The sequence below is a fragment of the Scyliorhinus canicula genome, chromosome 27 (assembly GCF_902713615.1).
Source record: "Scyliorhinus canicula chromosome 27, sScyCan1.1, whole genome shotgun sequence".
NCBI lineage: Eukaryota > Metazoa > Chordata > Chondrichthyes > Carcharhiniformes > Scyliorhinidae > Scyliorhinus > Scyliorhinus canicula.
In genome coordinates this window covers 9,682,521-9,705,325 of record NC_052172.1, presented here as the reverse complement: position 1 = coordinate 9,705,325, position 22,805 = coordinate 9,682,521, and the positions used below count along the sequence as shown (strand labels likewise).

Below are 22,805 nucleotides of genomic sequence, written 5' to 3'. Positions count from 1 at the left end.
GACACCCCCCCCCTTCAGGTGGAAACATCTCTGCTGGTGGCTGTCGGGTTTGCCCTGACGAGAAACAAAATGGCACATGACAGGTTCAGTCACTAGCACTCAGCTATCTGGGCCCTGGGTTCAAGACCCACTGCACTGTGACAGCAGGGTTCACGCAGGTGGGTTTTCTGGGTGCCCGACTTTAGGAAGGATGTGACGGCATCAGAGAGGCGGTCATTGGCGAAAGTAGTAATGACGACACGAGGAACATCCTATTTGCGCAGCCAGTGGGTTAAGGATCTGGGAGGCGCTGACCGAGAGTGTGGTGGAGGCTTGCGGGAGGAATTTGACTGTCTGGAAAGGACAAATGTGCATGGCTACGGGCAGGTGGTGAGGGAGTGGCAATAGGCTAATTACCTGTATGGATGCCCAGCGCAGAAGCGACAGGGCGAACGGTCATCTGCTGTGTTGTCACCATTCTGCCCCTAAATATTTCAGTAACACGTTGAAGAGGGCGCTGCCCCTGTCTCCACAAGTCTTCAAAGCTGAAACTTGTTGCAAAGGATTGTTCCTACCGAGCCCGGCAAATCGAATGAAAAGACACAGGAACTGTGCGATAATAGTTTGGGTTTAATTTTGAAGCTAGGTGGAGCTCCCCAGATTATACAGATAAAACACAGCACTTTATTGGGCCTGGACAGAACAAGGGAGTGTTTAAAATTAAAATACTGACATTTATGTATTCATGTCTCGAGAGAGGCAAAAAGGCCCCCGGAGAAGGTTTTTTTTTGCATATTAGAAACCAAAGGTTTAAAAAAAAGGTTCAACGCCATCAGGTTCCACTGGTGCAGATATCGAAACGCTGTGCGCAGAACGCAAGGACTCGGCAGGCCAGCTCTTGAGGTCCGTCCCTTTTCATGTTCTGTAAGATTCATCAACTGACCCCAGTCCATCGGTAGAAAGCATCCATGGTACACGGCCTCACCCGGGGATCAGGTTAGTGCAGGTCCAACACCATCAGCTCCAACATCGCAAACCAGACAATCCCTCCCACCCCCCCCCAAACAACTAAACAAAAAAAGAAGTCCCACCAACCAGCCACCCAGTAACAGTCCTTTCTCTCTCCTGCCCGTTTTTAGACAATCATTTCCAGATGCCTGGCGTACTCGATGACTTGTTTGGCCAGTTCGGTGGATGGGATCGTAACTTCCTCTGGCTTCTGCTGTTGGCTGGTAAACGAGTAATAGTTATCAGGACCTAGGAGCCAGCCACGCTGCGAGAGAGAAAGAGAGAGAGAGAGAGACACACACACACATTAGGATCCACAGTGAATAGGAGAGCTGGCGGAGAGTTTTATTCGACACAATAACACCGACATACAGCCGCCTCTATTGTCAGTGGTGAGACCGTGGGCACATTAGGTCCCAGTCCCAATTCTTGTGGGATCGTAGAACATCACACCATGGACAAGGCCAATTTCCCACCCTTTAGTAATCCAATGGTCTAACATACAAAGGCAGGCTCTATCAATATTATGCTTATAACTTGCGCGATGAAGGAAGAATGGACAGAGAGTTAAATTAGGCGACATCAAGGCAGATGGTCAAAAGCTTAGGCAGGGGCAGGTTTTAAGAAGCATCTTTATCGGAGAGAAAGGAAGTGGAGGGGCTCAGGGAGGAATTTCCAGAGCTCCGTAACAGCCAGTGGTGGAGCAATTAAAATCCAGGGTGCGCAAGGGAGCAGAATTAGAGGAGCGCACATCTTGAGCAGGATGGTGGAGCCCTTGGATGTCCAAATAGGTTAAGTGGGGTTACTGGGTTACAGAAATAGGGTGGAGGCGTGGGGTTAAGTGAGGTGCACTTTCCAAGGGCCAGTGCAGACTTGATGGGCCAAAAGGCCTCCTTCTGCACTATAAATTCTATGAGAATTTAAAATTCAAAAAAATAAAAATAGGTGTTGCTCGACCAGACGCCAATGTGAGTCAGCGAGCACAGGAGCACGGAGCGAATGGTGCATGACTAGAATAAAGGCACGGACAGAAGGGAATTAATGGATGCGAGTTTACGAGGGGCAGAATGTGAGGTGTTGGCCAGCAGCGCCCTCAATTAGTCAAGTCTCAATGGTGACGAAAGGCCTGGCAGCAACTGAACGGAGGCAGGGATAGATTTGGATGATGGGAGTGGCAGATTGATAATCTTGGTGATGGCATGTCTGTGTAATCCAACTGGTACCAAAGTTGTGAATATTCAGCCCCAAGAGAGCTGCGAGGGAAAGGGGCATTTTGCAGCAGGCACTGAAGACAATGGCTTCAGCCTTGCCAATATTCAGTTGAAGGAATTTCTGCTCGTTCAGTACTGGATGTTGGGTAATCGGTCTGAAAAGGAAGCGGAGGAGTCGGAGGCGCTGGTGAGGTGCGCGATGACGGCCTACGCTACACGTGAAAACCAGCACTCTTTCGGATTGTGTCGTCATGAGGCAGCAGATAGACGAGAAATAGGAGAGCACCAAGGATATATCCTGGGGGTGGGGGGGGTGGGGGAGAGACGGGGACACCAGAGGTGATGGTGCGGGAGCAGGATGATGAGCCACAACGGGCGGCGCAGTCCCACCCAACTGGACGAGAGTGGACATGCAGAAGAGGTTGATTATGGGGCTGGTTTAGCACAGTGGGCTAAACAGCTGGCTTGTAATGCAGAACAATGCCAGCAGCGTGGGTTCAAATCCCGTACCGGCCTCCCCAAACAGGCGCCGGAATGTGGCGACTAGGGGCTTTTCACAGTAACTTCATTAAAGCCTACTTGTGACAATAAGCGATTATTATATTATTAGCCATGTCAAGGCTACAGGCAGGCTGGGAAATTCACATTTACCCCCTGGCCGGCTGGCATAGGGCGTCCCTTGTGATTTTGACAAGAGAGGCAGCTTCGGTAATGCGGCGGGGGGGCAACTCTGACTTGGGAGTTCTGGGAAAGACGCGCATGGATTTGGGAGGCGATAACACACTGGAGGACGTTTGGATGAGGAAAGGAAGGGGTGGGGGAAGTGTGTCTGGACAGAGAGCACCGTTAACAACATCAGCTCACGCCAAGAAGGGGCGTTCGGCAGTCAGCAGCATCACAGAAGGTTGGAATGAACAGACGGTGGGTCTCATGGGCAAGACCCCACCGCCCCCTCCCTGTTCACTCCCCGGATACTTTAATATCCCACTCTGCCCAAACACACTCTCCTGCTCACTTCCCACACACTTCCTCACAGTCTAATCTTACTATCCTTCTCTCCTCTTTAGTGTCCCATCCTGTCCAATCCCAAAATCCTTCTCAAAACAGAAGCTGTTTCCCAGAGGGGGAGCATCCGATCAGGAATGTTTGAGTTCCAGATCATATTGCATCCATTAAATCAGACTTCTCAATCTGAACAGCCTTGCCGCCCACATTTAACAAACTGATCAATCCACGTGCGGTTCAGCAACTGCTCAACACACTGCGAGAGGCGAGGCCTAGCGAAACCGATCGCAAAGTCTAATCCTATTCTCCTCGCTTCCGATAACCTTAAATATCCAACTCGGTCTAATCCGTCCCTCTCCCCACACGCCTCGATATAGATTTCACAGAATTTACAGTGCAGAAGGAGACCATTCGGCCCATCGAGTCTGCACCAGCTCTTGGAAAGGGCACTCTACTTAAGCCCCCACCTCCACCCTATCCCCGTGACCCAGTAACCCCACCTAAACCTTTTTTGGACACCAAGGGCAATTTATCATGCCCAATCCACCTAACCTGCACATCTTTGGACTGTGGGAGGAAACGGGAGCACCCGGAGGAAACCCATGCAGATACGGGGAGAATGTACAGACTCCGCACAGACAGTGACCCAAGCTGGGAATTGAACCTGGGACCCTGGAGTTGTGGAGCAACTGTTCTAACCACTGTGCTACCGAGGTGATATATCACCTCGTCTAACTCCACTCTCTCTTGGTTTGCTCCTACACTGCCGGCCTTTCCATTTCACCATCTCCTAAATGGCCATCGTCACCACTACGTCGCCGTAAACTTTTTTTGCGGCTTTTTTTTTGTCAAACACACTATTAGTAATTGACTCGGTTACAGTTTCTAAGCCAAATCAGAAGCAACTGATCTCTTTGACTAATACAGAAGCTGTTGTATGAATACTATGGCTGCTAAAAAAAAACAGAAAATGCCGCCGAGACTCAGCAGGTCTTTTATACAGTATAAAACCCATCACATTTCTACATCTCTTCAGCTCTGAAGGGGAGCCGTGTGGACTCTAAACGTTAAGTTAACTTGGTTTTGCTGCCAGACTTGCGAATCTCTTTTACTGATCAGTGACCCACGCATCCGTTACTCATTATCAACACCTGGATGCAAGCATTTAACACTAGTGGGTTAGCACTGCTGCCTCACGGCGCCAGGGACCTGGGCTCCATTCCGGCCTCAGATGACTACAAGGAGCTTGCACCTTCCCCCCCGTGTCTGGGTGGGTTTCCTCCGATACTCCCTCCTCCCCAGCCCAAGGATGTGCAGGTTGGGTTACCGCGATAGAGCGGGTGAGTGGGCCTGGGTTGGGTGCTCTTTCAGAGGGTCGGTACAGACTCGATGGGCCGAAAGGCCTCTTTCTGGACTGTAGGAATTCCATGATTCTAACACTTGATTCAGTTACTAAACCAACTGCATTTGTTACCCGTCGCCGGCACTCCCCCTGCACCAGTCAATTCGCGAGTTAACACCAGGCCCAGAGTACTAACCTTCTTCGCATATTCAGTCATCTTCTTAGGCGCGGTGAAGAACAATGTCCTCGAAGCTTCACTGAATAATATATTTTCATAAGCCTTCTCGATGCAGCCAGCAATCTCATCCCTGAGGTAAAATTGAAGTTTGTTATTGGCAGAGTGGAAAGAAAAACGTGGGCCAACGTTGGGGTACAAAGTACTTTTCGAAAACGCTTCCCACAAAACGAGGCCGATAGGATCACAGGGATCCCAATATCCCAGCAAGGGTTTTGCACGTCAATCACGATAGGAATTTACCCGGCTCCTTGCTGAGTGCTTGCAGTGAGTCACAACTTGCTCCACAGGTCAACTGTTCTCAGGTGGAGGGGAAAATCTCAACATTTAACCTAGTTCTATACCCAGGCCCCACACAAGGCTCATCAGCCCTACATGGCTCGATCATGGTGTATGGCACCTTGTTAAAGGCCTTTTAATAATCAAGCTGCATGTCAGCTGGGCAGTTCCCACGATCGTCTGCAGAGAGCGCGCATGGTGGCACAGTGGTTAGCACTGCTGCCTCACAGCACCAGCCGTGTTCGCTTCCAGCCGTGGGTGACTGTGCGGAGTCTGCGTGGGTTTCCTCCGGGTGCTCCGGTTTCCTCCCACGGTCCAAAGATGTGCAGGTTAGGTGGTTATGAGGTTAGGGCAGGAGAGGGCCTAAATAGGATGTTCATTCAGAGGATCGGAGCAGACTCAATGGGCCAAATGGGCTGTCTGAACTGTAGGGATTCTATACATAGTGTCAACTCCCTTATCCCTGGTAACATTCTGGAAAACCTCCTCTGCACGTTCAAAGATTGGAGCATCTTTTCTGAACTGTCCTGTCTTCAATACTCAGGCTGAGACCTAACCACTGATTTATAAAGTACTAACATGATCTCTTTGCTATCATTATTTCAGTGATTCATGAACCCATAGTGTTCCTTTCCTCAACAACAGCCCCCCACCCCCCACCGGGCGACAGTAGCTGGTGCACAGCCTCATTCCTGACTGTTACCCAATGCCCCAAGAGCCTCCTCAAAACAGAACCAGGTCTTGGGCTTAATCCCAACCATCAGTCCAAAGATGTGCAGGTTAGGTGGATTGGCCATGCTAAATTGCCCTTAGTGTCCAAAATTGCCCTTAGTGTTGGGTGGGATTACTGGGTTATGGGGATAGGGTGGAGGTGTTGACCTTGGGTAGGATGCTCTTTCCAAGAGCCGGTGCAGACTCGATGGGCCGAATGGCCTCCTTCTGCACTGTAAATTCTATGTAATTCTATCTATGTAAATCAGGATAGGACAAGACAAAGGGTTTTGGCCACCAAGAAAGATCCCGGTTCTCCGGATCGCCACTTCTTGACACAATAGTTTGGTATCTCTGCTTCGATGTTCGCCAGCCCATGATCTCCCAGCCTCGCCTGAATGGGCAGACCTGCGCAGTGGCCGAATTTAGCTGCCTTTTCATTCCCCAATTTTCCCAAATAATCCAACGGTTTTGTGTCTCTGGTTTAATTTCCTTTTTTCCCCCCGAAGATCTCTCGCTAGTTTAACTAGCGCAAAACCACTGGTGTTTACGGCCACTTGAACCTCGCCCCCCACTCCCTCCCCCCTTGTCCCTCCATACTCTTTGCCTAAAACACCTGCCCAGCAACGAAACTCTGAAAAATGCAGATCACTCATTCGCCGTTAATTATTTAAGAGCGTACGGTTTGTGGCGAAGACAGGGTTTACGCCGATGTGGGTTCCGGCACATACTGGTACGGTTGGCATTTCTCGCCCATCCCCAGTGAGAGATGACTCACTCAGCCACAACAGTGGACACCCTCATCAGTATCGCTGGAAAAAGATGTTTTGTTGAAGTTTTTCATTTTGCACTCATCAGGTCAACCACAATTGTCATGTATTATACATTAGTGTTCTTGTGATTGTCCTGATGAGTGCAAGAGGAAAACCTTCGACAAGATGCCTCTTTTCAGCAGTACTCAAGTTCTGACCTACCAAATAAATGGGTGGAACAGTAACATTGGCTAGCTTCACAGCGCCAGGAACCAGGGTTCAATTCCCAGCTTGGGTCACTGTCTGTGCGGAGTCTGCACGTTCTCCCCGTGTCTGCGTGGGTTTCCTCCTGGTGCTCCGGTTTCCTCCCAAAGTCCAAAGATGTGCAGGTTAGGTGGGTTGATCATGCTACATTGCCCTAAGTGTCCAAACATTAGGGGGGGTTGCTGGGTTATGGGGATAGGGTGGAGGTATGGGCTTAGGGAGGGTGCTTTTTCAGGAGCCGGTGCGGACTCAATGGGCCGAATGGCCCCCTTCTGCACTATAAATTCTATGACAGTTAGGAGTCAACCATTTTTGGTGTGTCACAATCTTGACCGGGTTAAGGTTGGCAGGATTTCTTTACAATTCAATAGAACATAGAACATAGAACGATACAGCGCAGTACAGGCCCTTCGGCCCTCGATGTTGCACCGACATGGAAAAAAAAAACTAAAGGCCATCTAACCTACACTATGCCCTTATCATCCATATGCTTATCCAATAAATTTTTAAATGCCCTCAATGTTGGCGAGTTCACTACTGTTGCAGGTAGGGCATTCCACGGCCTCACCACTCTTTGCGTAAAAAACCCACCTCTGACCTCTGTCCTATATCTATTACCCCTCAATTTAAGGCTATGTCCCCTCGTGCTAGCCACCTCCATCCGCGGGAGAAGGCTCTCGCTGTCCACCCTATCTAACCCTCTGATCATTTTGTATGCCTCTATTAAGTCACCTCTTAACCTTCTTCTCTCTAACGAAAACAACCTCAAGTCCATCAGCCTTTCCTCATAAGATTTTCCCTCCATACCAGGCAACATCCTGGTAAATCTCCTCTGCACCCGTTCCAAAGCTTCCACGTCCTTCCTATAATGAGGCGACCAGAACTGTACGCAATACTCCAAATGCGGCCGTACCAGAGTTTGGTACAGCTGCATCATGACCTCATGGCTCCGGAACTCAATCCCTCTACCAATAAAGGCCAACACACCATAGGCCTTCTTCACAACCCTATCAACCTGGGTGGCAACTTTCAGGGATCTATGTACATGGACACCGAGATCCCTCTGCTCATCCACACTACCAAGAATTTTACCATTAGCCAAATATTCCGCATTCCTGTTATTCTTTCCAAAGTGAATCACCTCACACTTCTCCACATTAAACTCCATTTGCCACCTCTCAGCCCAGCTCTGCAGCTTATCTATGTCCCTCTGTAACCTGCAACATCCTTCCGCACTGTCTACAACTCCACCGACTTTAGTGTCGTCTGCAAATTTACTCACCCATCCTTCTGCGCCCTCCTCTAGGTCATTTATAAAAATGACAAACAGCAACGGCCCCAGAACAGATCCTTGTGGTACGCCACTCGTAACTGAACTCCATTCTGAACATTTCCCATCAACTACCACTCTCTGTCTTCTTTCAACTAGCCAATTTCTGATCCACATCTCTAAATCACCCTCAATCCCCAGCCTCCGTATTTTCTGCAATAGCCGACCGTGGGGAACCTTATCAAACGCTTTACTGAAATCCATATACACCACATCAACTGCTCTACCCTCGTCTACCTGTTCAGTCACCTTCTCAAAGAACTCGATAAGGTTTGTGAGGCATGACCTACCCTTCACAAAACCATGCTGACTATCCCTAATCATATTATTCCTATCTAGATGATTATAAATCGTATCTTTTATAATCCTCTCCAAGACTTTACCCACCACAGACGTTAGGCTCACCGGCCTATAGTTACCGGGGTTATCTCTACTCCCCTTCTTGAACAAAGGGACCACATTTGCTATCCTCCAGTCCTCTGGCACTATTCCTGTAGCCAATGATGACCTAAAAATCAAAGCCAAAGGCTCAGCAATCTCTTCCCTGGCTTCCCAGAGAATCCTAGGATAAATCCCATCCGGCCCCGGGGACTTATCTATTTTCACCTTGTCCAGAATTGCCAACACTTCTTCCCTATGCACCTCAATGCCATCTATTCTAATAGCCTGGGTCTCAGCATTCTCCTCCACAATATTATCTTTTTCTTGAGTGAATACTGACGAAAAGTATTCATTTAGTATCTCGCTTATCTCCTCAGCCTCCACACACAACTTCCCACCACTGTCCTTGACTGGCCCTACTCTTACCCTAGTCATTCTTTTATTCCTGACATACCTATAGAAAGCTTTTGGGTTTTCCTTGATCCTACCTGCCAAAGACTTCTCATGTCCCCTCCTTGCTCGTCTCAGCTCTCTCTTTAGATCCTTCCTCGCTTCCTTGTAACTATCAAGCGTCCCAACTGAAACTTCACGCCTCATCTTCACATAGGCCTCCTTCTTCCTCTTAACAAGAGATTCCACTTCTTTGGTAAACCACGGTTCCCTCGCTCGACCCCTTCCTCCCTGCCTGACTGGTACGTACTTATCAAGAACATGCAATAGCTGTTCCTTGAACAAGCTCCACATATCCAGTGTGCCCAACCCTTGCAGCCTACTTCTCCAACCAACACATCCTAAGTCATGTCTAATGGCATCATAATTGCCCTTCCCCCAGCTATAACTCTTGCCCTGCGGGGTATACTTATCCCTTTCCATCACTAACGTAAAGGTCACCGAATTGTGGTCACTGTCTCCAAAGTGTTCACCTACCTCCAGATCTAACACCTGGCCTGGTTCATTACCCAAAACCAAATCCAAAGTGGCCTCACCTCTTGTTGGCCTGTCAACATATTGTGTCAGAAAACCCTCCTGCACACATTGTACAAAGAACAACCCATCCAATGTACTCGAACTATATCTTTTCCAGTCAATATTAGGAAAGTTAAAGTCTCCCATAACAACTACCCTGTTACTTTCGCTCTTTTCCAGAATCATCTTCGCCATCCTTTCCTCTACATCTCTAGAACTATTAGGTGGCCTATAGAAAACTCCCAACAGGGTGACCTCTCCTTTCCTGTTTCTAACCTCAGCCCATACTACCTCGGAAGAAGAGTCCCCATCTTGCATCCTTTCTACCACCGTAATACTGTCCTTGACTAGCAGCGCCACACCTCCCCCTCTTTTGCCCCCTTCTCTGACCTTACTAAAGCACCTAAACCCCGGAACCTGCAACAACCATTCCTGTCCCTGCTCTATCCATGTCTCTGAGATGGCCACAACATCGAAGTCCCAGGTACCAACCCATGCTGCCAGTTCCCCTACCTTATTTCGTATACTCCTGGCATTGAAATAGACACACTTCAAACCACAGACCTGAACACTGCCGCCCTCCTGCGAAGTCAAAACTGTGCTCCTGACCTCTCTACTCTCAATCTCTCGCACCCCAAAACTACAATCCAGGTTCCCATGCCCCTGCTGAATTAGTTTAAACCCCCCCAAAGAGTACTAACAAATCTCCCCCCCAGGATATTGGTGCCCCTCAGGTTCAGATGTAGACCATCCTGTCTATAGAGGTCCCACCTTCCCCAGAAAGAGCCCCAGTTATCCAGAAATCTGAATCCCTCCCGCCTGCACCATCCCTGTAGCCACGTGTTTAATTGCTCTCTCTCCCTATTCCTCATCTCACTATCACGTGGCACGGGCAACAACCCAGAGATAACAACTCTGTTTGTTCTCGCTCTGAGCTTCCATCCTAGCTCCCTAAAGGCCTGCCTGACATCCTTGTCCCCTTTCCTACCTATGTCGTTAGTGCCAATGTGGACTACGACTTGGGGCTGCTCCCCCTCCCCCTTAAGGACCCGGAAAACACGATCCGAGACATCACGTACCCTTGCACCTGGGAGGCAACATACCAAACGTGAGTCTCTCTCGCTCCCACAAAATCTCCTATCTGTGCCCCTGACTATTGAGTCCCCAATTACTAATAGCTTTATAATCACTTTTTTTTTTAATGTTATTAACGGAAGGGTGGGAACTCACTGCATCATTCATCCAGAATAGTCGCCCGCTGCAATCCCAAACCCTGTTGGTTGCACTGCCCTGGGTTTCAGGCCACTGGGGGGCGCTCCCCCATCTCCGGTCACCCGAGACATGCACAGGGCCTTACCTAATGGTGTCCAGCAGGATGTCAATGAAGAAGGTGTAGCTCTCAGCAGGAATGTTTCCTTTCGCCAGGAACACTTTGTTGTAGCTCCCCTCCATCAGGTACTGGAATACAACACACAGGAACATGGGCAAAGGGCGGCAGCTTCCATTTTCAAATTGCACTCAACACACTGTAGGGAGGATAGACTGGAATGCTCCATAAGGGGTCGGCATGGGCTCGATGGACCGAATGGTTCCCTAAATGACTCTTTAAAAACTTTAAACAGAGCTGCTTAAAAGCCTTTAGCGGTGCACACGTATGTATAAAGGTTCCCAAACGTTCCAACAAAATCTGACGGGTCAGGACGTCCAAACTGTGCAGTACAAAGAACATAAGAACTAGGAGCAGGAGTAGGCCACCTGGCCCCTCGAGCCCGAAAGGATTGCATTTGTATAGCATCTTCGAGAAGAGCGGCTCCAAAACCTTTTCATTGGTGGATCTCACTGTGCTGGGCAAAAAGGACTGCAGAGCACCCACAGGTCCGACCCCATCTCTTCTCACTTGCCACCCCGTCGCAAACAACAAACCTCGCCTGAATTAATGGGAACTTAGAGGAAGTACAAATATTTTGCTGTTTCTATCAATGTAATCATTGACGTGCATTAATGTTGCTAAACACAAGAAATTATCATATCATGATCCAAAACAAAATGATAGGTTCTCGTGTTGTAAAGGATAATACCCTGTTGGACCACCGGCGATCCACCGAATGCAGGGAGCCATTTAAGCACCACTTCTGGACACCCCTGCAGTGCTTCACAGCCAATGAGCTACTGCCGCGTGATGTGGGCAACCAATCTGTATAGGAAGACCCCCACAACAGCAATGCGATAATGACCAGATAATCTATTTTGGTGACTGGGGGAGGGGGAAGAGGAATATTGGCTGGGACGCGAGGGGGAGAACTCCCCTTGCTCTTCAAATAATGCTTGGAATTATCCACCCGTGAGGCAGCTGGAGTTCAGTTTAACGTCTTGCCTGAAGACGGTGTAGCACTCCTGCAGTATTGCGCTGGTGTCGGTCTGGATTTTGTGCTTCAAGTATTCGGAAAGGGAATAGAATCGTGTGTCTTTGGACACAAAATGATGAGCGCGCTGTGTGTTGGGAACAGCTGATACATTCGGGCCGGTGAAATTCTGTCAACCCGGCTCTTAAAGGAGTAATTTTAATGAATGCATATTCCCCTAACTTCTACGCATCATCCAAACCCCCCCACCCCCTTCTGGAGCCTGGCCCCACGTTACCTGCTCCAGTGAGACTGGGTGTTTGATGTAGACATTTGTCTGTATATCTCTGGCGGGCAGCCGCTCCAACTCAGTGTGGAACTCGGCCACACGGTTTTGAGACAGAAGAAAGAGCAGATTCAGTCCCAGCAGCTGGTGTTTGTAGGCAGACTCTGGCAATTCATCCCTGTACAAGGCAAAGGGACAGGCATCAAGACCACAGACCACTAAGCAGGTGGGAGACAAAGAGAGCAGCGTTACACTCTGGGGGGGGGGGGCGCGGTAGGATGGTGGTTACGTGTCTGGACTAGCACTCCAAAGGCCACAACTAATTTCAAAGCTAGCCTTCCAGCCCCCCCCCCCCCCCCCCCCCCCCCCCACCACCGACAAGGGCAGCCGAAGCATGGGGACACCAGCACCTAAAGGTTCCCCAACAAGCCACTCACCGTCCTGATTTGCAAATATATCAACCGCTCCTTCACTGTCGCTGGGGCAAAATCCTTCCCAACAGCACTGTGGGTGTACCTACACCATAGGGACTGCAGCGGCTCACCACCACCTTCTCATGGGGCAATTAGAGATGGGTAACAAATGCTGGCCTACCCAACGGATCTCCATATTCCGTAAAATAATAAAAAAAAACAACTAATGATCTTTAAACAGGAGTTCGTATACGCATCAACTGGGCAATAAAAATTATTTTTTTTTAAACGCTAGACTTAAAAAGCTAGTGTCAGTAAATGACCAGGGAAGGGGAGGTGGCACAGTGGTACTTTCAATAGACCAGTAATCCAGACTCCCAGGGCAGAGCTCTGGGGACCCAGGTTCGAACTACACCAGGGCAGGTGGCAAAATTTGAATTCATTGAAAATCTGGAATTAAAAGACCCGAAACCATCGTGGGAAAAACCCTTTGGGTTCTCTAATGTCCTTTAGGGAAGGAAATCGGCCTTCCTTACTCGGCCTGGCCTACTTGCGACTCCAGACGTGGTTGCTGCTTAACTGGCCCTTCGAAATGAGTGCCAGGGCGATCAGGGTTGAGCAATAGATGCTGACCGTGACAGCGAAACCCACGAATGAATAAAAAAATAACAATCTTGGGATTATTGAAAAATGTTTTATAAAACACTCGTTCCGGCACCACATCCAAAGGCTTCAGAGAGGGGAAAAGGATTTACTAGATTGGTTGAGTGATGAGGGGTTTGTGGGTAGACGGGATCATTCTCCTTTGAAAGAGAAGCCCGAGAGGAGATTTTATAGAGGTGTTCCAAACCGGGAGGCGGAAGGTAAAGAGAAACTGTTCCCAAGTGCGGCGAGGGGGACACCGAATTCAAGTGGAAAGAGCCAAAGGCAACACGATGAAAATCCTTTTTCTGCAGAGAGCGAGGGTTCCGATCTTGAATACACCCCTGAGCAGTGGAGGCAGATTCGATCAGTGGTTTAAGGAGGGGTATAGATGAGCGGCTGAATTGAAAATAAATTTGGCAGGGCTGCAGGGGGGGGGGGGGGGGGGAGAAGAGAGGAGGGGTGGAGAAGGATGTGGTCGAGCAGAGAGCTGTCACTGGCCCAACAGGTCGAATGGCCTTCTTCTGTGCTGCCAACAATTCTTAAACGATTTCCTGAGCTAGGAAATTTAATGCTTTTATCCAATTGTGCCTCCAGTGACTTGCGGCAACGAGACTGACTCATTTCACGATCCACTCAATTATGTTCAAGGTGGCAGCTCAGTACCACTTTCACATGGGAAACTTGGCAGTGCCCAGTGGCACCCAGATCCCAGGGATACAAACACCTACACAATGGGCAGCCATGCCGCACCAACTTTCCCCTTTCAACCCCATCCTATTTTCTTCTTTGTTCCCAGAATGACAGTAGCGCCGCCCCATGCTCCCCACTCTTCCTCCCTCCTTTAGGTCCCTTAAACCAAGTTTTTCTTTTGGCAAACGGCAGACCCTAACCAAATATCTTGCTCGAGAACGACAACTCCTCGACGCACTTCACCACAGTCTGTGTCCCTCGGCAGCAAGACCTGGACAACATTTAGGCTGGAATTGATAAATGGCAACGAATATCCGTGCCACACGAGTGCCAGGCAACAACCATCTCCAACAAGAGAGAATCTAACCACCTCTCCATGACATTCAATGGTGTTAGAATTGCTGATTCCTCCCACACGGCGCCGAGGACCTGGGTTCGATCCTGGTCCCGAGTCACTGTCCGTGTGGACCACGTCTGCGTGGGTCTCACCCCCACAAGATATGCAGGGTTGGGTGGACTGGCCACGCTAAATTGCCCCTTAATTGGGATTTTTAAAAAAAAAGAATTGCTGATCCTCTCACTATCAACATCCTGGGGGTTCCCATTGACCAGAAAGTGAACTGAACCCAGATATGTAAATACTGTGGCTACCAGAGCAGGTCAGAGGTTGGGAATCCTGCCTCTATTGGGTAACTCGCCTCCTGACCCCCCCAAAGCCTGTCCCCCATCTACAAGGCACAAGTCAGGAGTGTGATGGGCTCTCCACTTGCCTGGATGAGTGCAGCTCCAACAACACCAAAGCTTGACACCATCCAGGACAAAGCAGCCCCGCTTGATTGGCACCCCCTTCCACAAACATTCAATCCCTCCACTACCGACGCACAGCGGCAGCCGTGTGTACCATCTACAAGATGCACTGCAGCAACTCACCAAGGCTCCTTAGACAGCATTTTCCAAACACGTGAGCAGCAGATACCTGGGAACCCCACCACCTGGAGGTTCCCTACCAAGCCACTCACCATCCTGACTTGGAAATATGTCGGCCGTTCCTTCACTGTCGCTGTGTCAAAATCTGGAACTGCCTAACAGCACTGTGGGTGTACCTACTCCACACCGAACTGTTCTCACACAGACACCTTCTCAAGGGGAAAGTAGGGATAGGCATTAAATGTTGGGCCGAGACAGCGACACCCACATCCTGGGACGGTACAAAAAACACTGCAGCTCAAAGTGACGCACAGGTATGTGTGATTCCCCATGATTCCGGATATTGTGGACAGAAGAGGTAGAGACCGTGAGCATGAGCGAAAGAATAATAATTGGTATCATGGAGAGAGTTAGGATAACACTTTCCCCAAAGATTATATATTATGTGAAGAACAGAGCGAGGTCCAGAAGCTGCTGTGCTCCACCATGTAAATGGCACACAGGTCTCCTCCCACCCTCCATCAAATCCCTTTCAAGAGGGAGCAAGGCGAGGACAGTACTGATGACCAATTCAGTCAGTCACACCCAACAATACAGGCTTCCAGGAACGGGCAGCACACAGTCCGTTCGCAAGGGCAAGTTATAAATGCCCACAGCTGGCACGGAATACCGCTGGACGGAATACCGCGAAAAGTGCAGAGGATACTGGAAGTCTGCAGAGGGATTTGGATAGGTTAAGTGAATGGGCTCGGGTCTGGCAGATGGAATACAATGTTGACAAATGTGAGGTTATCCATTTTGGTAGGAATAACAGCAAACGGGATTATTATTTAAACGATAAAATATTAAAGCATGCCGCTGTTCAGAGAGACTTGGGTGTGCTAGTGCATGAGTCACAGAAGGTTGGTTTACAAGTGCAACAGGTGATTAAGAAGGCAAATGGAATTTTGTCCTTCATTGCTAGAGGGATGGAGTTTAAGACTAGGGAGGTTATGTTGCAATTGTATAAGGTGTTAGTGCGGCCACACCTGGAGTATTGTGTTCAGTTTTGGTCTCCTTACTTGAGAAAGGACGTACTGGCACTGGAGGGTGTGCAGAGGAGATTCACTAGGTTAATCCCAGAGCTGAAGGGGTTGGATTATGAGGAGAGGTTGAGTAGACTGGGACTGTACTCGTTGGAATTTAGAAGGATGAGGGGGGATCTTATAGAAACATTAAAATTATGAAGGGAATAGATAGGATAGATGCGGGCAGGTTGTTTCCACTGGCGGGTGACAGCAGAACTAGGGGGCATAGCCTCAAAATAAGGGGAAGTAGATTTAGGACTGAGTTTAGGAGGAACTTCTTCACCCAAAGGGTTGTGAATCTATGGAATTCCTTGCCCAGTGAAGCAGTTGAGGCTCCTTCATTACATATTTTTAAGGTAAAGATAGATAGTTTTTTGAAGAATAAAGGGATTAAGGGTTATGGTGTTCGGGCCGGAAAGTGGAGCTGAGTCCACAAAAGATCAGCCATGATCTAATTGAATGGCGGAGCAGGCTCGAGGGGCCAGATGGCCTACTCCTGCTCCTAGTTCTTATGGACGCCAGCCTCTCGAGGCTCCTGCACTCATCAGATCTCAGATAGACGATTGTTGAATTGCCTGCTACAGATCTCCCTGTGGGCTGGACCAGCAAGGGCCTCTTGGATTATGTACCAAAGGTGACAACCTTGGAACTTGTACCCAGCACGTGGCAGGCCCTTTCAGAGGTGGGACAATGAGGGGGAAGGAAAAAAGACAAGAAAAGGAGTAGAAACCGAATTACAGGGTTGGGGTTTTCCACTATTCAGTTAACACGGGTGGATATTTCAATTAGACGATGCATACTCTTGTCCATCTACCCGCCTCAGTTCCACAACCCTTACCCATCAACCCGCTGCAGACCCAGCGTCATTCAGCAACACTTACTTGTAGTCAAAGTAATAACACTTGAGCTGTGCCATGTAGCGCTCAAACGAGGGGATGTCCTTCTTCAGGATACTCCACTGTGCTCCAATTTCCAAAACATCCCCTTTAAAACAAGAGAGAGAGACGCTGACAAGAAACTTTACTTCAAAGAAAGTTGTTGACAGAGAAAAAAATAACGAAACTTAACAGGGGCGCTATGCATCGGCACAGACTTCTGATGATAATAGAATATCTCAAACTGCTGCATGCAGGGGGCTGATAAGAGAATTATTGGGGGGGGGGGGGGGGGGGGGGTTGACTAGATTGAGGAACTTTCCAGGTAATTTTTCATAGGAGAGGGAGGGAGGGAGCGCCAGGGAGGATGCGGAGAGGGTTAAAAATTAAACAGCCGCGAATCCAGGAGGAAGTGTGACCAAGATTCATCAGGCTGATCCCTGGGACATGCCGGGATAGCCCAATGGAGGAGAGATTGAGGAGCCTGAGCCTGGATTCTTTAGACTTAATAATAATCTTCAGAAGTAGGCTCACAGTAACACCGCAGTGAAGTTACTGTGAAAAGCCCCGAGCCGCCACATTCCGGCACCTGTTTGGGGATACGGAGGGAGAATTCAGAATGTCTAAATGATACCATGTCTTTCGGGACTTGTGGGAGGAAACCGGAGCACCCGGAGGAAGCCCACGCAGACATGGGGAGAACGTGCAGACTCCACACAGACAGTGACCCAAGCCAGGAATCGAACCTGGGACTCTGGAGCTGTGAAGCAACAGTGCTAACCACTGTGCTACCGTGCCACCCATTTTGGGAAATGATCTCACTGAAGCATTCTGAATTCTTACAGGGCACGCCAGGGTCAATGCAGGCAGGATGTCTGCCCTGGCTGGTGGGGAGGGGATGTGCGTGTGAGTGATGTATATAAAACAAAGAGAGGGGTCTGTTAGAGCGGCCTCAGGTCACTGTCTGTGTGGAGTCTGCACCTTCTCCCCGTGTCTGCGTGGGATTCCTCCCACAGCGCAAAGATGTGCAGGTCAGGTGAGTCTCCAGGACAGGGCGGAGATTTTCCCCAGTACTTTCGACAAATAATTCTAACGCCCGTACAGTTGCCAACCAGGTTAACAAAGTGTCACAAAACTTGCGGCAAAGCAACAGGCATTTCAACCTCACATCCGTTCAGCCGCATCTAGAATAGTCTGCAGCTTCGTGCCTGCATCCTCCAGGGCGAAGGCCAACTGCGGCATTTGAAACTCAGGGCGAGCAGTGAAAGTATCCAACTTATTTTCCTACAGAACAATGAGCAACAAGGCTGTCCAAAAAAAAAATAAAATCAACCAAGGATTCTTGGTTTTGCCAACAGCTGCGGAACGCATAGGCACAGGAATTACGTCAAGCCTCTCGAAAACACTGGTTAGGCCTCAACTGGAATACTGGGTTTTCAACTCTGGGCAACGCACTTGAGGAAGGATGCCAACACCACAGTCAAGGCAAGAATTTCCAAAACGAAAGGACAGGAAGCTATTCGTCCAACAGATATTAGGTGACTATTTGAGTGGAAAATAAGGCAAGACGGAGAAGTAGGCCATTCGGCCCATCGAGTCTGCTCCGCCATTCAATGAGAGCACGATTGATCTGATGTGATAATCCTCAACTCCACTTTCCCCATAACCCTCGATTCCCTTACTGATTAAAAATCTATCTCAGCTTTGAACGACCCAGCCTCCACAGTGAAGAATTCCTCAGATTCACTCCCCTCAGAGAAGAAATTCCTCCTCATCTCTGTCTGAAATGGGTGACCCCTCACTCTTGAGATTCTGCCCTCTGGTCCTAGACTCTCCCACAAGGGGAAACAACCTCTCAGCATCGACCCTGTCAAACCCCCTGAGAATCCGATATGTCTCAATAAGGTCGCCTCTCATTCGTCTAAACTCCAATGAGCACAGGCACAATCCACTCAATCTCTCCTCGCAAGAAAGTCCTTCCACATCCGGAATCAACCCGAAACGAAGAAATCCTTCTCGCATTAAGTTAAACTCTGTGACTCAGCAGTAAATACAATCTTTTGAAATGGGGCTCCGTCGGATGTAAACTGCTGTCGCCGTTTGTCGGTGAGGATACTCACGAGCTAGAATGAGTTGCCGCTTGGTCAGTTTGGTGCCTGAAGTGGGCAGAAAGTTCAGTTCCAGCAGCGTCACCTGAAATAGGAATACACAGCGTTGTCAACTGAAGGTACAGAGGGCATGCTGGCGGAGAAGGGATGATAACACCCCATTGATGGAAACTGGGGCTAAGAGTCTCTCCCCCATGTTGGGTGGGGGAAAATAGTAGCGCACCTTCAGATTGGGGTGGTGGGCAGGGGTTAGAATGCCTCTTTCTTCCTTAGCCTGCCCAGTAAAGGTGGGGGTGTTAGTTCCCCCACACCCACTCCTCTCTGCCACCTTCAGCTTCTTCAGCAGTGGGGAAGGAATCTCGGACTATTTAGGTTTTTGAGGGGTATATGGGGGCTGTAGGATTATCTTGGGGTGTATTCAGGACTGTGGGTATTTGAGGGATTCGATGGGGTATATTTAGGGTTTTGGGGTACTGAGAGGTGTTTAGGGTGCTTGTGGGGGTATATATTTTTTAGGGGGGTATTTGGGAGACTTTAGGTTTTTTTTTGAGTTTTCTGGGGGATATTTAGGGTTTTTAATGCAATTTACGGGATTAATGGGGTATATTTGAGGTTTGGGGGTGTATTTAGCAATTTTGGACAGATATTTAGGATTTTTAAGGGGTTTCAGGGGGATATCTGTGGGTATTTAAAGGATTTGAGATTTGCAGGTGTATTCAGCGATTTTGTTTGGGTTTCTGTGGTATTTGGGGTGTTTCAGAGTCTGAGGGGATAGTTAGGTTTGTTTAGGGGTATTGTGGAGGGGCTAAGGGGTTTCAGGGGGGATAGTTGGGATTTGGGGGTTTTCTTAGGGTATTTGGGGGTAACTCCAGGGTTTTGAAGCGGTTTTTGGGGGATATCTGTGGGTTTCTAGGGTATTTAAGGGTTTCCCGGGGTACTCGACACTTGGGGTGTATTTAGGGCTTTTTAAGTGTTTCTGGGGGCATTGTTGGGATTTTATTTAGGGTTTTTGGGGTTTGGGGTATATTTAAGTTTCTGGGGAGATATTTGGTGTTTTTAAGGGGTCGTTGGGAGATATGTGGGTTTTTTGGGGGGATATTTAGGATTTTAGGGAGTATTTAGGGGATATTGGGGGGTTGTTTCAGGGATATTGAGGGTATTTCAGGTTTTTATAGGTTCTTGGGGGATATTTAGGAAGTATTTGGTGTTTGTATGCGTTATTTAGGGGATATTTGGAGTTATTTAGGGGATATTTGGGGTTTTGATGGGTTATTTAGGTTTTTGAGGGGTTATTTGGAGGATATTTGGGGGTATTTAGGGGATATTTAGGGTTATTTGGAGGATTTTGGGGGTATTTAGGGAATATTTGGGGTTATTTGGAGGATATTTGGGGTTATTTGGAGGATATTTGGGTTTTTTATGGGTTATTTCAGGATATTTGGGATTATTTAGGGGATATTTAGGGGTTATGATGGGTTATTTGGTGGATATTTAGAGGTATTTAGGGAATATTTAGGGGTATTTTGGGGTTTTGATCGATTATTTGGAGGTATTTGGGGGTATTTAGGGGACATTTGGGGGTGTGATGGGTTATTTTGGGATATTTAGGGGATATTTGGGATTATTTAGGGGATATTTAGGGGTTATGATAGGTTATTTGGTGGATATTTAAAGGTATTTAGGAGATATTTAGGGGTATTTTGGGGTTTTGATCGATTATTTGGAGGTATTTAGGGGACATTTAGGGGACATTTGGGGGTATTTAGGGGACATTTGGGGGTATTTGGGGGTATGATGGGTTATTTTGGGATATTTAGGAGTGACTTTGGGGTATTTGGGGTTTTGATGGGTTATTGAGGTTTTTACGGGGTATTTGGACGCGGTCTCTCTCTCCCACCTTTAGCTTGCCCAGCAGCTCCTCACACTTGCGGAGGTTGGGGTTCTTGCGGCTCCACTCGCTCCGTAGCAGCTCCAACATGCCGACCGCCTGCTCCAGGGCCCCGGCCATGGTGACTCCGCACTCGCCCTACGGCAATGACCCGGGCAACCGGCACCCGGCTTGCTTCACGACAGCCGCCCTCACCGGAACTGACGTCAGCGCTCGGCCGGGCGGCCGCCATCTTGGGAAGGACAGCTGCTCTTAAAGGGGCCGCGTCCCCCACAGGAGAGAGAGAGGGGGGGAGGGGACCACCACCACCCCCTGCTGGACCCCAGGAGAGTGACCCTAAACTAACAAACACATGGGGGGGGGGGGGGGATGTAAGACCTGACCCTTTGTGCCGAATTATAAAAACACTGATGTTAGGCTGTTCGACTGGGTGAGGCAGTTCGGGACATGAGGAAAATCCTCTCAGAATATGAACTCCCCAACCAAAACCCACATCCCATAATTTATGATGATAACCACACGTCAAACGTGATTCATCGCGAACAGCATTCTACATTGCGACCCACCCCACCTCCCCCAGTGCTGATGAAATAAAAAGGGAGAAGCACATAGAATTACATTGGATGGACGACAGAGGAATGGCCATTCAGCCCAGCTAGCCAATGCTGGCCGGCCGCCTGTGCTCCATTCGAGCTCCCTCCCTCCCGTCTTCCCTCGTCTAAGTCGTACCATCCTAACCCTCCATCCCCTTGGCCCATGTGGTTGTCCACCTTCCCCTTTAAATTCATCCATCATGTTTGGGGCGACACAGTGGTCAGCACCGCTGCCTCATGGCGCCAGGGACCCGGGTTCGGTTCCCGGCCTTGGGTGACTGTGTGAGGTTTGCACATTCTCCCCGTGACTGCGTGGGTTTCCTCCGGGTGCTCCGGTTTCCTCCCACAGTCCAAAGATGTGCAGGTTGGGTGGATTGGCCGTGACAAATTGCCCTTTAGTGTCCAAAAAGGTTAGTTGGGAAAGGGTGGGGTTAAGGCCTAGGTAGGGTGCTCCTTCGGAGGGTCAGTGCAGAATCGACGGGCTGAATGGCCTCCTACATTATAGGGATTCTCTGATTTCAAACACTCCTGGTGGGTTCCTCATTCCCACCACTCTTGGGTGAAGATTTCCTTAAGTCCCCGATTGGAATTGTAATATAATAATAATCTTTATTATTGTCACAAGTCGGCTTACATTAACACTGCAATGAAGTGACTGTGAAAATCCCCTCGTCGCCACATTCCGGCGCCTGTTCGGGTACACGGAGGGAGAATTCAGAATGTCCAATTCACCGAACCCGCACATCTTTCGGGACTTGTGGGAGGAAACCGGAGCACCCGGAGGAAACCCACGCACGCACACGGGGAGGACGTGCAGACTCCGCACAGACAGTGACCCTAGCCGGGAATCGAACCCTGGTCGCTGGCACTGTGAAGCCAAAGTGCTAACCACTGTGCTACCGCGCGCCGCCCGATGACACTGGCTCAGCGGGTGGTGGGGGCAAGTAAGGCTGGGGCTGGGGGAATGAATAAGGCTGGGGGAGTAAAGCTGGGGGGGGGGGGGGGAGAGGAGTAAAAGCTGGGGGGGGAGTTAAGCTGGGGGGGGGAGTAAAGCCTGGGAGGGGGAGTAAATCTGGGGGGTGAGTAAATCTGGGGGGGGGAGTAAATCTGGGGGGGGGGAGTAAACTGGGGGGGTGAGTAAATGCTGGGGGGGAGTAAAGCTGGGGGGATAGCGGGGGGAGTAAAGGCCTTGGGTGGGGATAAGCTGGGGGTAGTAAGCTAGCTGGGGGGATGGGGGAGTAAAGCTCGTGGGGGCTGGGGGGGGGGAGTAATAAAGGCTGAGCTGGGGGGGGGGAGTAAAGCTGGGGGGGGGGAGTAAAGCTGGGGGGGGGGAGTAAAGCTGGGGGGGGGGTGAGTAAAGTCTGGGGGGAGTAAAGCTTGGGGGGAGTAAAGCTGGGGGGGGGGGGGGGGGAAAGCTGCGGGGGGAGTAGCGGTGGGGGGGGGGGGGAGGAAAGCGGGGGGGGGGGGCTAATAGAAGCCTGGGGGGGGGAGTAAAAAAGCTGGGGGGG

The 22,805-nt window shown here is 49.5% G+C and overlaps 1 protein-coding gene across 1 annotated transcript; it reads right to left on the bottom strand.

The window, feature by feature from the left end:
* Nucleotides 1–589: 589 nt before the first annotated feature.
* On the bottom strand, nucleotides 590–20,890 carry psmd8 (proteasome 26S subunit, non-ATPase 8). The gene is made up of 7 exons (XM_038785982.1): nucleotides 20,714–20,890; nucleotides 18,829–18,901; nucleotides 16,715–16,817; nucleotides 12,104–12,269; nucleotides 10,821–10,921; nucleotides 4,742–4,853; nucleotides 590–1,252 (listed from the first exon to the last, which is right to left on the bottom strand). The coding sequence occupies exons 1-7, from the start codon at nucleotides 20,822–20,824 to the stop codon at nucleotides 1,115–1,117; spliced, it is 804 nt and encodes a 267-aa protein (XP_038641910.1). The 5' UTR covers nucleotides 20,825–20,890; the 3' UTR covers nucleotides 590–1,114.
* Between the last annotated feature and the right edge of the window lie 1,915 nt (nucleotides 20,891–22,805).